This window comes from Triplophysa rosa, linkage group LG5 (assembly GCF_024868665.1).
Source record: "Triplophysa rosa linkage group LG5, Trosa_1v2, whole genome shotgun sequence".
In the NCBI taxonomy this organism is placed as follows: Eukaryota; Metazoa; Chordata; class Actinopteri; order Cypriniformes; family Nemacheilidae; genus Triplophysa; species Triplophysa rosa.
This window is the reverse complement of record NC_079894.1, coordinates 24649534-24665808: the sequence shown is the minus strand read 5'-3', so window position 1 is coordinate 24665808 and position 16275 is coordinate 24649534. Positions and strand designations below refer to the sequence as shown.

General features: G+C 40.6%; 1 protein-coding gene across 2 annotated transcripts; it reads left to right on the top strand.

Moving 5' to 3' along the window:
• The first annotated feature begins 357 nt into the window (after positions 1 to 357).
• On the top strand, positions 358 to 11269 carry LOC130555106 (serine/threonine-protein kinase pim-3-like). Of its 2 annotated transcripts, none has more exons than XM_057335168.1 (9): positions 358 to 632; positions 711 to 860; positions 980 to 1065; positions 2276 to 2326; positions 4159 to 4543; positions 4691 to 4861; positions 4940 to 5059; positions 5380 to 5458; positions 10461 to 11269. In XM_057335168.1, exons 1-8 carry the CDS (start codon positions 470 to 472, stop codon positions 5421 to 5423), a joined length of 1170 nt encoding a protein of 389 aa, XP_057191151.1. In that variant the 5' UTR covers positions 358 to 469; the 3' UTR covers positions 5424 to 5458; positions 10461 to 11269. The 2 variants fall into 2 exon arrangements, with proteins under 2 accessions (XP_057191151.1, XP_057191153.1); XM_057335170.1 differs by lacking the exon at positions 10461 to 11269 and adding an exon at positions 9654 to 9728.
• Positions 11270 to 16275: the final 5006 nt, after the last annotated feature.

Here is a 16275-nt window from a genome sequence, read left to right as displayed (position 1 = left end):
AAAGCCATCGCTATATATCTTGTGCTTTGAAGGATACGATAAAAGATGATGGAGGGTTCACTCAGAGCGATTGACAGCATCCGTCACACATACAATAGAAGCATAAAACATTACCAATGCCGTGTCACTTTAACTGAGGGTGAGCGTCATAGACACAACGCTAAAACAAACGCTGCTTTAGTGCCGCTCCTGCGAAGCAAAACCGAGCTGCTCACGCATGCCATGTGAATGCTTTAATCTGTTAACATGGGCGCTAAGATAAACCGGCCTTACGACTGAACAGATACTGTGGAATGATAAATCTGCTAACCATGTGTTTGCTAAATTGTACAAAAATTGCTCTCATGAACAGGTAAAAGCCGCCCCGTGGAGTATAAGAAGAGAGCCAGATACATCGCGGAAGTGGAAACGGTCTGGTCTCTCGGCAGTTTACTGTACAGGATGCTTGTGGGACGTGAGCCTTACTGGGATGAAGATGGAAAGGCCACTGAGACGCTCATCTTTGAGTACACTGCACGCAAAGCTCCACCCACCCAAAAGGAGAAGCATTTGTTTAAACCGACAAGTTAAAGGTCTGATGAGGAAGAAACAGACGACAACGAACCTGGATGAAAGGTTTAGTTTATCCGGAGGTGAGTGAACAGACACAGTAATGTGACATACGTCTGTGTGCCATGTGATACATGTCTAACCAACTCACTCTTGTACAGAATGCCAGGATTTATTAAGCCGCTGCTTGAATCTCAGTGAAGTCCACAGAGCGACTCTTCAGCAGATTCTGGAACATGAGTGGTTTCAAGTTCAACTTGAGCCCAAACCGCCGTGTCCATTACCTCAACACAAAGCCCTTCCCACACCTCGTGAGTAGACTGGTTATTATTTAGCCTGAAGATTTGATTTTCATGTACGTCTGCTAGCTGCTTTGCATTTCTTGCTTTAATGTCAATACTTTACAATTGTCCTTTTGGTTTGTTTTTAGATGGATTTACTGGACAGTATGAAAAAGGAGAGTCACTAAAGTTTGGCAGAATGTGGAGCTGTACTAGGAAAGTTGATGGCCAGAACATAAGTTTCATGTTTTTCATCTCCTTTATTCTTTGAGTCTTAACATATTGATCAGTCTCCACTAGTTTGGTTAAAATGTCTGCAATATCCCCAGCTTTATTTCAATGTGAAATTCAGCTTTAAAGACCATTTTTGCTATGTCTGTGTGCCTGCTTCATTTCACAGGGTTTTTAATGAAGTCAAGTTTTTCCAGAAGAAAATACTTGGTTGCTTCGTCCTTGAAAGTTTGTATAAGAAAAGAAGAGAAGCACTGTTGCTGTTGTCGTGGCAAAAAGTCGATCAGCCAATGTAGAAAGAATTCACGAAGACCAGAGAGCCAGGTTTCAAGAGGTTTCAATCTTTATTTGCTCGAGCAATCAAAGTGAGACACACAGAGTTCATCTGTAGATGCCCAACAATTACACTTCTGACTCCATCTTTTATACATGGTTCTCAAGTCGTTATCACAGTTTAAACCAATCATATTTACCTGACATAACCTTCTCCCAATCAGGTTCTACATGACATCACTTATTTTTGTTTGTCCATCCTCTTTTGACTTTCCACTGTTATATATCAAGCTTCTTACATCAACTTTTAACTGTGGTGAAACCTTTTAAAGGATTAAAAAATATATGTACATACATCCATCTTTAAAATGTAGATGTATGTCATTTTGTCAGTTGCTACTGTATGAAAGACACATACATCCATCTCTAAAATGCGAATGTATGTCATATTGACATTTACTACCCCTAGCTTACATGTACTTCAAAAATACCATGCATTTTAGACAAGATCTCGTGTGAAGAATGCATATTGTGTGTGTGCTCAAAGCGTTTGCGTGCGAAAGATGTCTTATTGTTTGATGTTCAACCTGGCCTGTAACCTTTGACCCATGAGATCATAGTCTTTTTGCTATGAGACTCATAGCCTTTTCTGTGTTAGAGAAGTGTGTGATACCTATAACTAGTTTAAATGCATTGTTTCATATAAAAACTCAATCAGTAATAAAAAAACTTAATACTGTAATAGAAAAACCACCATACTGTAAACTCTCATAAACACAAGCATACGTGTATGTGACAGTTTCTTAACATTTACTTTTGCTTACATGTCATTTTGTGTTTGCAGTTCATCATGNACTGTAAACTCTCATAAACACAAGCATACGTGTATGTGACAGTTTCTTAACATTTACTTTTGCTTACATGTCATTTTGTGTTTGCAGTTCATCATGAAACATTCTGAACACTCAGGTTTCGACCCACGTGTTTTCTTGGTAAGTAGAAATGATCTGAATAAACATTCAAAAGTCTGAGATCAGATTAAATATCTGACAGAATCAAGTTTTTGCATTGTGAGAAATGTAGCCATGACAACAAAATATGAAGAAATTAATAGTTTTGTGTAACAAGTATTTTCTTTTGCTGTGTCAGACTTATGGACCTCACTGTGTGTCAGTACAAATGGTCCACAGACAGTCAGCTAACCTTTTGTTCAACACTTTTCTCTAGGCCACATGTGTCAAATACAAGGCCCGAGGGCCAAATCCGGCCCGCCCTCTCATGTTATGTGGCCCGCGAGAGCTTACAAATTATTGTATTGTTATTATACATTTTATGTCCACGACCTGAAAATGCAACTGAACTTTATTACCTGCGCGATGACGACATCTAGCCAGTAGGTGGCAGTGTCCGTATATATCGCAGAAATAAGCCCCTCCAGTGCGATCAGGTTGTTTCTTGTTTCACACTGGAGGGGCTTATTTCGCGATAACAGCCGGCTGCTTGTACATTATCCCGCTTATTACGCGGATACTTGCCACATGAGAAAAAAACTTGACATGAAATGTGAATTTGAAATATTTTATTAGCTCATTTTTACTGAATGCAGACCTAACAGGAAAAGCTGTTTACTTTCGGTTTTAAGGTAAGAAACAACGTCCAAATGTCATGAACATTCAATATGGTTTAATAATTTGTAAATATAATGTCATATATTTTATTAAAAGACACATTTATATTTAATTTGTCAAAAAAGCCTGTCAAAATGATTTGTTGCGTCCGGGTTACCCTGTGTTATTAGTTTTGAGAGGTTATCTGGGAATAACGAACCTGCAAATGTCGCGACTGGCCAATCAGAATCAAGCATTCCAACGAGCGGTGTAATAAGTGAGTGATATGATATATACATATTAATTAGACACATCATGTCAAACAAAGAAAAACTGATGCAGAGGGGAGGCTATTTCAAGAGGGATGGGAAAGCAAATACATGTTTGTGCTTAATGGAAACAAGCCGGTGTGTCGTCTTTGCCAGGAGGCCATCCCTGTTAAAAAAACCAGCATATGCTGGTTTGGTATGTTTTGATGCTGGTTTGTGCTGGTTTAGCTGGTCTTTAGCTGGTCATGTGCTGGTCCATAGCTGGTTTAAGCTGGTCCAACCAGCATCAAAACATACCTAACCCAGCATATACAGTTTTTTTCAACAGGGGTGGCTGTGCTCAAAGAATACAGTACAATTTACATCGGCACTTCGAAACCAAACACGGAGCAAAGTATATTCAACCTTAGCCACCAAGAAAAGCAACAAAAGGTACAAGACTTGAAAAAAACTTACATTTTTGGCAGAATTTGTTTGCAAATGCTTCTGCAAAAAGTGATGCAGCCGTGAAAGCCAGCTTTATTGTGGCTGAAGAAATCGCCCGAGTTACCAAGTGTTTTTCAGAAGGTACATTTTTAAAGCAGTGTATGCTGAAGATATGTGATCAAGTGTGCCCTGACCACAAAGGCCTTTAAAAATGTTAGCTTGTCAAGAAACACTATGCAGACCGACTATGTGTTCATACAGAAAACATATCTTTTATTTTTTTAAATAAACTGTACAATAGTTGTACACTTGAATACACTTTATTTTACTGGTCTTTTACTGTCAAAACTAGGTATTAATTGAGTTATTACCAAAAGGAGTAATTAAATGCAGATGTAATTATGCAGTGTGATAAAAGAGTGGATACATTTATATAGTCTTACAGTTACAACCGGCCCTTTGAGAGCAACCATAATACTGATGTGGCCCGGGATGAAATCGAGTTTGACACCCCTGCTCTAGGCTGATTATAACAGGTGCATGGATACTGAAGTGGGTCTAAATGTGGTGATGAAACGGATTCCGAGTAGCCACGGCGTTTTACTGATGGAGAGCGCCGTTAAAGACACATTAGGAGGACACATCTTGGTTTTTAGACACCCGGGTCCCTGCAAGTCCTTAAAAAAGTTCCTTAAATGCAAGGGAGGTCGTGTGAGTGAACACATGGCCCGTGAATTCATGGTTCAAGCAGCGATGGCAGTGAAAGACTGCATTGACCGGGGCGTGTATCATGAGGACATCACTTTGGGCAACTTCCTGGTGAACACGGAGACGCGGCAGCTGCTGTTACATAACTTCAGCAAAGGGCAGCTCGTCGACACCGAATACGACAGCAGCCTGTACAGAGGTGAGTGTGTGTCGTGTATCTTACAATCCTTTACAAACTCTCTGCACATTTATCAGGCCAGCGTCAACACATTGAACAGATATTCTCTGATGAAAATGCTGCCAGTGATATGTTTGCTAAATTGTTGACGATCATCATTGCTTTCAGGTAAAGCCCTCCCTGTGGAATTCAAGAAGAGAGAGAGATATTTGGCAGAAGCGTCAGTCGTCAGTGCTCTCGGCTGTATGCTGTACACCATGGTGAACGGAGGTCGACCCCGTGTGACTAAGCGTGGTTGTGGAACAGATAAGCTGACTTTTCGTAGCAGTTTATCCACAGGTGAGAGAACCGGCGCAATAATGAGACGCACATCAGCGTTCCACATGATACCTGACTAACCAACTCTCTAACCAACAGAATGCCAGGATTTAATCATCCGCTGCTTGAATCAGAAAGTCATCCACAGGGCAACAATACAGGAGCTTTTGGAGCACGAATGGTTTCAGGTCGACCTGCCGGATCACAGAGAAGAGTCAGGTAGTGTAACTTTATTCATTATTTAAAATATGACCTCATCTGTTGTTGTTGTATTCTGCTAGTTCTTTGAGCGTACGACAGTCAACATCAAACACAGGGGTTCTCAAAGTGCTCCACAATCCGTAGCCGGGGGTTTGCTTCATAATAATTGGCTATAAATTGTAAAATTGCATTGTTGTATTATTAAAAGGCCGTATTTACATATAATGGTGACATATCACAACAATCTGTCATGAAGCGCTAAGAGTAGAAACTGTGGTGAGCACATGTCCAATAACTGCTGTGACCCTTTGACAATTTACTTCTGATTTATTTTTCAGGGTTTTTTGTTCAACTTCGTAAATGGCAAGGACGAATGATGTGAAGATAAAGATGCGCTGATGAAGCCGCCCTCATATGGTAATGTTCTGATACTTATAAGGTTGTGACATTTTTGAGGGCTAATGCTCAGTTCAGACTACACGATTATGATTAGGACGAGGCTTTGACTGGTTACATAAATTTACGGCAACAAATCGCTTATCTGTAATGATGACGGCTCCCGCCCCGGACATTCAGAAACTGACAGGCTTTTAAATAAATCATAACACTATTCACTGTTACTAATGACCAGGGCCACACGGAATCCGCGCCCGCAGCTATCCGCGGAGAACTCCGCGGATTTCCGTGGAATGGATTTTAGCTCCCGTCATAGTTGTATTTCACTTTATGCGGCGCAAAGCGATGACAACATGATATCGTTAGGCTCGTTTGAGATGGCCAAATCTCTCCACCGACTGCGCTGATCAAAAGCATGATGGGAAACGACTTGCTGACGACACAGCTTAACGCTCATTGGCTAAGAATGTTCGCTGGTTTTTAAGTTCACAATTTATAGTACTTTATATATTTTCATTTATATCTGATAATGAAAACACCTAGGTAAAATTGTATACTATAAAGGGATGTTTTAATGTAGCCTAATTAGGGCATGTGCTTTATTTTATTTGTTTCGTTTAATTATTACTTGTTTAAGTCCTATTTGTTGTCATTTTTACTTTATTGTATTTTGTCATGGCTCTGCCTCACTTAGTCATGTTTTTCTTGGTCCTGTGGTAGAGCCGTGACAAAGCCTTTGGTTATATGTGGAGAGAAACATATTATTGTCCTTTTGACAATAATATGCGTTCTCTCCGGTGTCGCGTCTTCTAGCCCCGCCCTCTCCTCGTTAGCTTCTCCTTAGTGTTTGATCCCTGTCACCTGCCCGTCACCCTGTGTGTTATCATCCTTCGTTTGTTTTCCCCTTTATAAACCCTGTGTATTTCTAGTCGTGTGTCGGTTCATTGTTTCCTGTTTCCTGCACGTAGTCTCTTGTTTATGGTCAGTGGTCCTGTATTTTCATATTACTGCCTTGTCTTGTCCTTCCTTGCCCGTTTTGTTAATTGATTTGATTTATGTTGTTTAGTTCTTGTTTTTGCCCCTTGTGGGAAGTTTTTGTTTATCTTTTAAGAAGTCTTTGGTTATAGTGTTTTGTCTCCCCATTGTGGGTTTTTGTTTTATTCTTGTCTTTAAATAAACGTTTTCTGTTAAAGCATCACCACGGCTGCCTGCTATTGGGTTCTTCCAGTGTAATTCATGACAGTATTTTATGTTGGTGTACATTTTTATTCAACAACATTATTCCATGAAATAAATAAGCCAATCCATCAAAACAAATGCTACATGCACACATATAATTATATTATATTACACTGTACAGCATCTTAACATGATGTGTTGCTTGTTTCTTACACCATGTAGGCTACATACCTCCACATGCCTTTTAGAAAGTCTGAAATGACTTGGAAAGTCAGAAGGACTGTACAAAATGACCACTTCAACAAAATTACGAATTCTAGGGACGTTCCTAGCAAAAAGACAAACATTTGTTATTAGGGCCACTGTGCCTTAAAAGCAACTTTTAATAATTTTAATAATAAATAAAAAGATTGTCCTCATCTTCATGTAAAAGTAGTGGTATTTCAAGTGCATCTGCTTCGTCCGCGATAAAAAACGTGAACGCGATGTCTTCCATTCCCTACATTTACAGGAACACAAAAAAGCGAGATTCGGGGACTGTCCGATTTACAAGCTGTTTTTTGACTCCTCCCCTTACTGCAGCCGCCTACTCTCGTCTTCATTTCAGGCGAGCAAAGGCGCATCTCAAACGAGCCTAAGGTATCACGAATTGTTGAAAACAATTCTGGTGTTTGCATTTATATTTAAATCACTTGTTTTCTTGTGTTACTATCATACTATTTTGTAATTAACTTTAATAAACATTTTAAACATATATTTCTGCATCCTTTTTGCGATGGCTATAAAAGAGACATGGCTTTGTATTGAAAACTGGTTATTCCAATTACATTTGTATTGTAAACCTCAAATAAAAGTTAGAAAATTATTATTTTTGATTATACTTATAATTTTTTCAAGGCCCAATCCCTCAGCTCTTTCTAACACATTGGCTACTTTCATACAGCACTAAAATTCGGTTGTCAGTCATTTGAGTTCTTAATATGGTTGTGTTCACACGCAGTTCGGTTATTTACGAGTTTGACAACCGTCTTCTATAACCGAACTCACACCTTTAAATTTTCGGGACTCCGCACGTAATTAATAAAAAAAGTCTGCAGAATCTGTCTGGCCCTGCTAATGACAGAATATAAGCGTCTCATTCGTTCATACAGATCTCAAATCTCTTAGCACTTCTAGGTTTCAGGAATAAACGAAAGATGTTACAATGTTGCATTTGAAAGATTTGTGACCAGGAACACAAGCCTCAGGTTTTGGAGACAAACGGATCGTCTTAAAGACTGAATTCGTATAGTCTGAACTGGGCATAACGTGCCAGAACGATGGAGTGAAAGTTAGAGCTGATCTGTGAGAAGTGCAGGACAGTAGTTCTTTCATATACAGCAGAGGTCATCAACCCTCCACCTGAAGAGCATCGGTCTTTTGTCATTTATTATTTTGCCCATACAGAATGCAACACACTCATGCATTCTAATCACTATTTGAACATTATGCCCCGTTTACACAGACAAGGTTTAAGGCTAGTCCCAGACTAAAATGAATTTTGAGGTGTCTTAACTGAAAACAACTTGCCCTTACATAACTTGAATAATAAAAATATACCAGGGCCATTGTTTTGTCTCATGATGCAGATCAGTAATGTTTTTTTCCAAGGCATTTTCATAAAAGCGACTTAAACAGTTAACAAAATTCATTAAGGCATAGTCCTGGCTTAGGCTAAGCCTTGTCTATGCTCAGCGATTTCTTAATTGGTTGACAGATAGGCCTGGCCTATATTTTTCCTCATGTTCAAGAGTAGGCCTCTCCAGTTTAAAAGCGAATAAGTAAATACAAATAACCAGTTATGTGTCTAACATGTTAAAAAAGTATTAGACCAATGTGAAAATGTTGATCTAGTTACTTACTTGGTTAACCAGTAAGACATCCCACTGATAATGATGATGATGACTGACTGTCAGCCACTCATTAGTGTGATGCATGTTGCATGGCGGAAGAAAAAAAGAACACGCATATAAACTATTAAAGGAGATAAAACCGTTTTATAAGATTGAAAAACTACATCAAGCTGTGCAAAGACAAGGACAAATTAATAATAACTGTACAAAAATAAATAGTTAAATGGATAAACTATTAAATAAATAAATGAATAATGAATCAATATAACTGAATACTGATTATAAAAAATTGAAAGATACATTTTAAGAAAATAATTCACGCTGAGGACCTTTTGATATAATTGTATGTGAAATAACAAAACTAAACTGCAATATAAAAAAATCCAAATCACATAAAGGAAAATTAAGACCGTCAGTGCTTTTCTTGGATTTGTTTACATACAAGAGGTCTGGAAGGTTGTTGATATTGGGGCACATCAGCAGCATTCATCCAGTCTCGGTTGTACACTTCATAGTGTTGCTCGCACAGATTGTGCAAAACACAACATGCCACTACCATCTCTCTAGTTAAATCCAATTCGCAGTCATTACGTTTTAAAAGGCACCGCCACCTTCCTTTAAGTCTGCCGAATGCAGATTCAACCATAACTCTGGCACTGCTAATCAGCATCACCAATAATGTAGTAACAATATTATTCCCTCCAACAAGTCTAGTGTGTGCAGAAAAAAACAGTGTGTTCAAGATATCCCACAGCTTAGACAGTCGGAGTACACAGGCATCATAGAGCCTTCCTGGTCGGCCAACACAAATATTCCAAAACTGCCCCTTTCCATCCACAACAGCCTGCAGGACAATAGAGTGCCAACCCTTGCGATTCACATCATCATTATGATGTTCCCTTGGTGTTATTATTGGTATATGTGTACCGTCAGTCGCACCCACACACTGTGGCATTCCCCATCGTCTTTCAAAATATGCTGCCATCCTTGGAAGGCTCTCTGCAGATGGGAGAGGGATGAGTTCACCGAGCAAGACGTCTGCAACTACTAAGCAAAATTCATTTGTGCAACGCCAGACAGTTGTTACACCCACTCAAAAAAGATGTGAAATTGTTCTGTATTCTGAATTTGTTGCCAATTTCCAGAACATTTCCAGTCCAGTAACATGCGATACACCTGGAAGGGATGGTGGGAAAAAGTGCATACATCAGCAATTTCTGGTAATAATTTTTAAATCACATAGAATAAAAAATATTGATGTAGACAATGCGAGTAAATTACTTGTAATAAAAAAAGATATATTTTTTTGTTGTAAATAAAAAAATGTTATTAGAAGTTTTACATTGTTATTAATAATGTATTTTCTTCAAATCATGTAATCTAAATATGTTAAAAATGATAATGGACAATGATTGATTTTGGTAAGATTTTAGAATATTTTTTCTTTTGTTAAAAATAATCATCACATTAAGAAACATAAAATACATACTTATTAATGTTAGTTTATAAATTGTGCTGTTTTTTATAGTTTGTTTTTACCTATAGCACATTAATGTTAATGACTTTGTTAAATTAAATAAATTTATTTTCTATTCAAATCTAATTAAAATGCATGCAACATAATAGCTTAAACATTTAAATTACAATTTATGTCAATAAATGCAGTAGATATTTTTAGAAGATAATTTTACATTCTTTTGAGTTCGTCTCCGGTAGCATGCATATCTCTGCAGCGTTTGATGGTGTACAATTTGCCTTCTCTTTTTGTAACTCTTTTTGTCATGAGTTTTGTGCTTTTTGTTTTTTAGCAAAGTAAAAATCAAGTAAAGGAGCCCTAAAAACATATACATTTGGTCGTCCTCCATCCTCGATGCTGTCGGTACTATCTCATGCTAGTCTGTTGCGTTACCAAGGCAGCGAGTGACGCGTTTATGTTTATATTCCGTTATCAGCCCTGCGGTGGAAAAAGCAACCATTTACGTACCGGCTGGCATGGATCGGCACGGAGTGGAACGATTTAGCAACGAGAACGATTCGGCGTGATGATGGAAAAGCGCTCAAAGTGGTGATGTACACTGTTTACGTCATTCTGTACTACACTTTTGTACGCAGAATAACATTTCTCTCTTGTGAGTGAACTGAACTGTGAATTATATCACCGAGTGAACCCCTATTGATGGAACAGTGAACGAACTTGTGGCAAAAGGATTCATATGCCTTCACTCGAAGTTGTGAACTTTTTAACTTGTGAATCTTCGCATGGAAAGAGGACGACTATTCTTCTTCTCCCTTGGATTTTGAATCGGTGCTTTGTTATCTAGCAAAAATAAATAAAAGCTGAAGAGTTTAAAATGGGTGAAAGAAACAAACTTAGTTTTTTTCTGTCAATGTTTCACGTTCATTTATGCTTGAACAAACTACTGCCAGTAATACTGTAATATCTACAGAAATGTTTAACAGTATAGGTCTGTGTGAGTTTTATTCATTTATTTAAGAGACGTTAGTCAGTCATAATTTTATCAGCCAGTAATGGCTCGGGACTGATTGGGACTGACTAACGTAGCAAAAATGTGTCGTCTTGCTTTTTCTTTGTGTGATTTCCAGTAGCTGTGAATTTAGCTTTGTTTGAATTCTTTCTAAAAGGTTGATTGAGGTGCTGGTGACTGATGTTCCTCCAGCACTGGCAGGTGCAGTGGCACCAATGCCTTCCACCGGCATGACCCCACAACCACCAGCTGTGGCAGAGACTGAGGAGACCGAGCCCTCTGAGGTTGGCAGTGGCAGCAGCGGCGAGACCTTTCAGATGTGAGAATAAAGCTCTTTGTTTTGAACTTTATTATACTCGCTTACATGCACTTTTATAACATGCTTTCTTTTTCACATTTCAGTAAGCCCGACATGCAGTGGAAGAGTCCGGCGAGAATGCTGATGGCAGAGAAGGGACCGTATCAAAAAAACAACTCCCTGGATCATCCGCTCCTGAAAGACTTCGCCACATACCTGGAGAAAGACCTCCAGAATGAACATTTCAAACAGGAGGTGAGAATATAATTTGAAAGTGTTTCTTTTTAACATTGCAAAAAGTCTCATCCGTGTGGTCATGTAACATGCTTTTCTTTCTTTTCAGGTAGAAAACGTGGCTATATTTCTCCACTTCATGGACCCACAACAGCCGTCCCTGTTGTTTGTGAGGAACAGGGAGAAATCAAAGCTGTATTTCGCTGAGGCCAAGTTGACCAAACAGACTCGGCTCAGCCACCTGAAGAGCCTGAAAAGGTTAGCATGATTTGATGTTTTTTATATACGGACACTTCATTGGGCTTAAATTCACGTCATTCTTTCTCCAGAGACGTTCAACACGGTCAACACAGACCTCATGCACAGCGACGAACTGCTGCAAGCAGTTCATCGAGTACATCGGGTCTCTGCAGAAAGGCTGCGTGAAATTGGTCAGCGAGGAAATCGTCCAGAAGAGGTAAGCATCAGCAGTAGCGCCAGCCCTCCTCGTGTGAAGGCCGACGTGTGTAAAGATCTGCGACTCTACCTGCGCGACTCCTCCGAGCAAAGACACCGGCAAGGCACATCAGTATAAGTTTAACATACCTTTGCTTTCGTTTAGTTGTATACTAACATCATGTGTTTCCAGTTTATTCCTTTACTCCACCACAGACAGTGTTCTCACCCAAGACGCAAGGCACGACGCGCTCACTGTCACGCGCGTCCCATTCACACCTCTGTCTCTCTCTGTGGGTCTCTGGAACTGTCACTCAGCAGTGAACAAGACTGACTTCATCCATGCTTTTGCTAGCTAGTCTGACATTCACATTCTAGATCTTACAGAGACATGGATTCGTCCTGAAGACTCACCCGCCTCTCTCTCCACAAACTACTCCTTCTCTCACTCTCCCCGCCAAACTGGAAGAGGAGGAGGCACTGGTTTGCTTATCAACAATAATTGGAAATATTCCACACTGTCTTCTCTTTGCAACAACTATTCATTTGAATACCACGCTGTTAATGTCATTTCTTCCACTTAGTTCAGTGTTGTTGTAGTTTACCGCCCCCTCCCAGGTCCTCTTCACAACTTCATTGAAGAGTTAGATGTGCTGCTCACCACCTGGAGAAACACTATGCGTCTGACTTCCACACCCTCACCGCCTCGTTCGACCTCACGTGCCTCGCCACAGCCGGTAATCACAGATCAGGAAACCAGCTTGATCTCATCTACACCCGTAACTTCACCACAGATAACATTAAAGTCACACCTCTTCACATTTCTGCATGCATCACTTTCAACATGCTCCTTCCTACATGCACTACACCTGCACCACCACCCGTTTATTTTAGACGGAACCTTCGCTCTCTCCCCCCTAGAACCCTCTCTGTTAAAGTGACATCCTCTCTTCCCTCCAACTTTGCATCTCTAGATGTTGACACCGCCACCGACACCTTATGCTCAACACTTACAACCTGTCTAGATAACCTATCTCAGGTGCTCCTCTCCGCTGGTTCAAATCCTACCTCTCCGGCAGTTCCTTCATGGTGTCATGGAGGGGCTCGCTGTCCACTGCTCACCACATGATCACTGGGATCCCTCAGGGATCTGTGCTTTTTTTCCAGCTACACGACATCCTTGGGACCCATCATACGGCTTCTCGTATCACTGTTATGCTGACGACACCTACGAGATCTACATCTCGTTTCACACAGATGATACCACTGTAGCAGCTCGCGTTACAGCCTGTCTAGAAAACCTCGGCTTGGATGAAAGAGCATCACCTCCAGCTAAACCCTGCCAAGACAGAACTACTGGTGTTTCCGGCACACCTTACAGTGCAACACGATCTCACCATCCGACTTGGCAATACCACAATCGCTCCTTCCAAAACAGCCAGGAACCTCGGAGTCATATTTGACGAACAGCTGTCCTCACATTGCAAAGACAATGCAGTCCTGCCGATATGCCTTATTCAACATTAGAAAGGTTAGACCCTATCTCACTGAGCATGCGGCACGACTCCTTGTCCAGGCCCCGGTAATCTCAAGGTTGGACTACTGCCATGCTCTCCTTGCTGGTCTTCCTCCAAAGGCTATCAAACCACTCCAGCTAGTTCGGTACGCAGCAGCAAGCCTCATCTTCCAACCTTTTGGACCCTTTTCATCTCTCTCCACTGGCTACCGGTTGAAGACCGTAACAGATTCAAGTCACTAATGCTTGCCTACAGGACTATCACTGGATCTGCATCGGCATACTTCCACACCCTCCTACACCCCATCAAGATCCCTGCGTTCAGCAAACCAGCGGCGTCTTGTATTGCCTTCTCATAAGGGCAGTAAATGGCTTTCCCACTCTTTCTCCTTCACAACTCCTTCCTGGTGGAACATTCTTCCTAACTCAGTCCGGTCAACCACATCTCTCACAACATTCAAAAACTACTTAAAACCCATCTCTTCTGTGAACACTTGACAGAAAAGAAAAAGTTTTTTATCTACCAAAAACTTGATCTTTATTCATGTTTGTCTTCGGCCAGCAGTGGTTTGGTGCTTACTATGACGAGATCAGGCCAGAACTCCTCAGCGGCAAAACACAGAAGAGGACATGGAATGAGGTGGAAGGACTAGACAGGGAGGCCGATCTACTACGCCTCAAATGACATCAACCGGCTTCATGAGAAGTAAGTTCACCATCGTGACCCCTCGGATATGTACTTCTCGTAGTCTCAGGTCTTGTAATAATATGTTGTTTACATATTTCTAATTAGATATGGAGTGAAGCCGGTCACCAGTCAGATGGCGAAGAAGGTATTTGAGACTGCCGTCAAATCTCTGGATGACTCCGAAAGGGATTTCGTGGCAGACTACCTCACACGTTCCACCGCCACAGCAGACGAGCATTACCGCATGAAGACACAGAAGGATGTGGTATTTGCTCGCAAACTTCTTGGGCAGCTGGGTGGTGAATCTGGGTAAGCATGGGTTGTATCATCTCAACACAACTGAAAAAAAGCATTTTGTTATCACTATTCTAATATATGTCTATTGTTTTTTAGATCTGAACCAGAAGCACAGGCTGGAAAAGCTCCATCCCCCCTTTCTTCCGGCAGTGAGGCTGAGAGCACGCATGCCCCCGGAGGAGAAGATCGACGTGCAGAAAGCGTACGACACGCTGCTCCTCGCTCACCCAGTGACATTGGACGGGGAAGTGCCTGACAGGAATGTGTGCTCAGTGGTGTCTGTGACATTCCAGAGATGGCTCTATGAGCGCTGGATTAAAGCACTGATGAGACTGCGAGTGCAATCTGTCATCTGTAAGTGTTTTGTTTTCAGTTTGGCAAACCAAATGTCACACCGCTGTGTACGATACTGAAGATTGTTAAGCACACAAGTAACAAAATTGTTCTTTGTTTTTTTTTCAGCACACTTTGGCCGGCGACTTCCAAAAGAAAAACCAAAGTCATGGTTGGATTACGGGCGGGTGACGTCACTCGCTTCGGATGCTGGATTGGATACAGGCGCGCTCTGCCTCGGTCAATGTCATCGTGCTGCTTGCTTTTTCGATTGAGACATTTTTCTCTTAATCTTTCCCATGTCACGCCATAGGACGGTTTAGTAAAAAGGCTAAAAATATATAAATATGCTTATAAAAAAATCATCTCTTTTCTTTTCTTTCCTTTGGGATAAATAAAACATAAAAAAAGGACATTCATGTTTAGGTTATATCAGATAATACCACCCAAAGGTGGTTAAAGAGTACATAACTAGGGATTTTTAAGGTCCTAGTTTGGTTTATGGAGTGTCCAACAACAAGTTTATGTAAAAACACTATTTCGTAGTAACAGCTAGTTACTTTTACCTTACTTTTTGACTGACTCTCAAATGATTTGTCTGTCTAATCGCCTCCTTTATGCTAACCTAGTCTGATGTGATTGGTCAGATGGTCTAGTCTGCTGTGATTGGTCTACCGCGAATGAAGCTCACTAGCTACTGTGTTTGGGTAGAAGAGGGACGACTCTTTTGCGTGATTCAGAGTCGACTCCCTTTTTTCCAAGCCGATAACTTTGTTATTCATTCACCTTCGGATTTACAACTTGGCAGACTGCTTACTTTTCAAACACGGCAACATGACACACTGCATGAAATGTCATTTTCATGATATGTTATGTCATGTTATGTACTCTTTAATGAACAAACAGCAAAACTGTATGCACTCCTGGACATGACGGCACATTAAACCATAAACGTAAAACCTTAATGGGAATACACTAGTGTCTGTGTGTTTAAAGCAAGAGTTTGAGTTGCAGCTGCGGGTTCGAGCCATTAAGCAGGACAAAAGAAGTGGCACATATCTAACCCGGGTCCTGATTTGCTCAAGGAACTGTTACACACACGGGCTGCATTGAATACTTTTCTGATTCAGGACTCTGAACAATCCCTTAAATTTGCCAGGCAGAAACTATATGAGTTTGGGGATAAACCTGGAAGATATCTTGCTAGTTTCGTCAATAAGAGGGCAGATTCTCAAAATATAGTGTCTATTACTGACTCTAATGGTGTTAGATCATTCGATACCAGAACCATTAATAAACACTTTGCATCATTTTATTCCAATTTATACAGTGCCGAACAGCCTGATGATGCCCTGGCCCTTATGCGTCAGTTTTTTGCAGATTTGAGGCTCCCCAAAGCTACAGATGATCAAAAATTACAACTAAATGCCCCAATTACCAGAGAAGAAGCGCTATTTGCTTTGAAATCTATGCCGTCCGG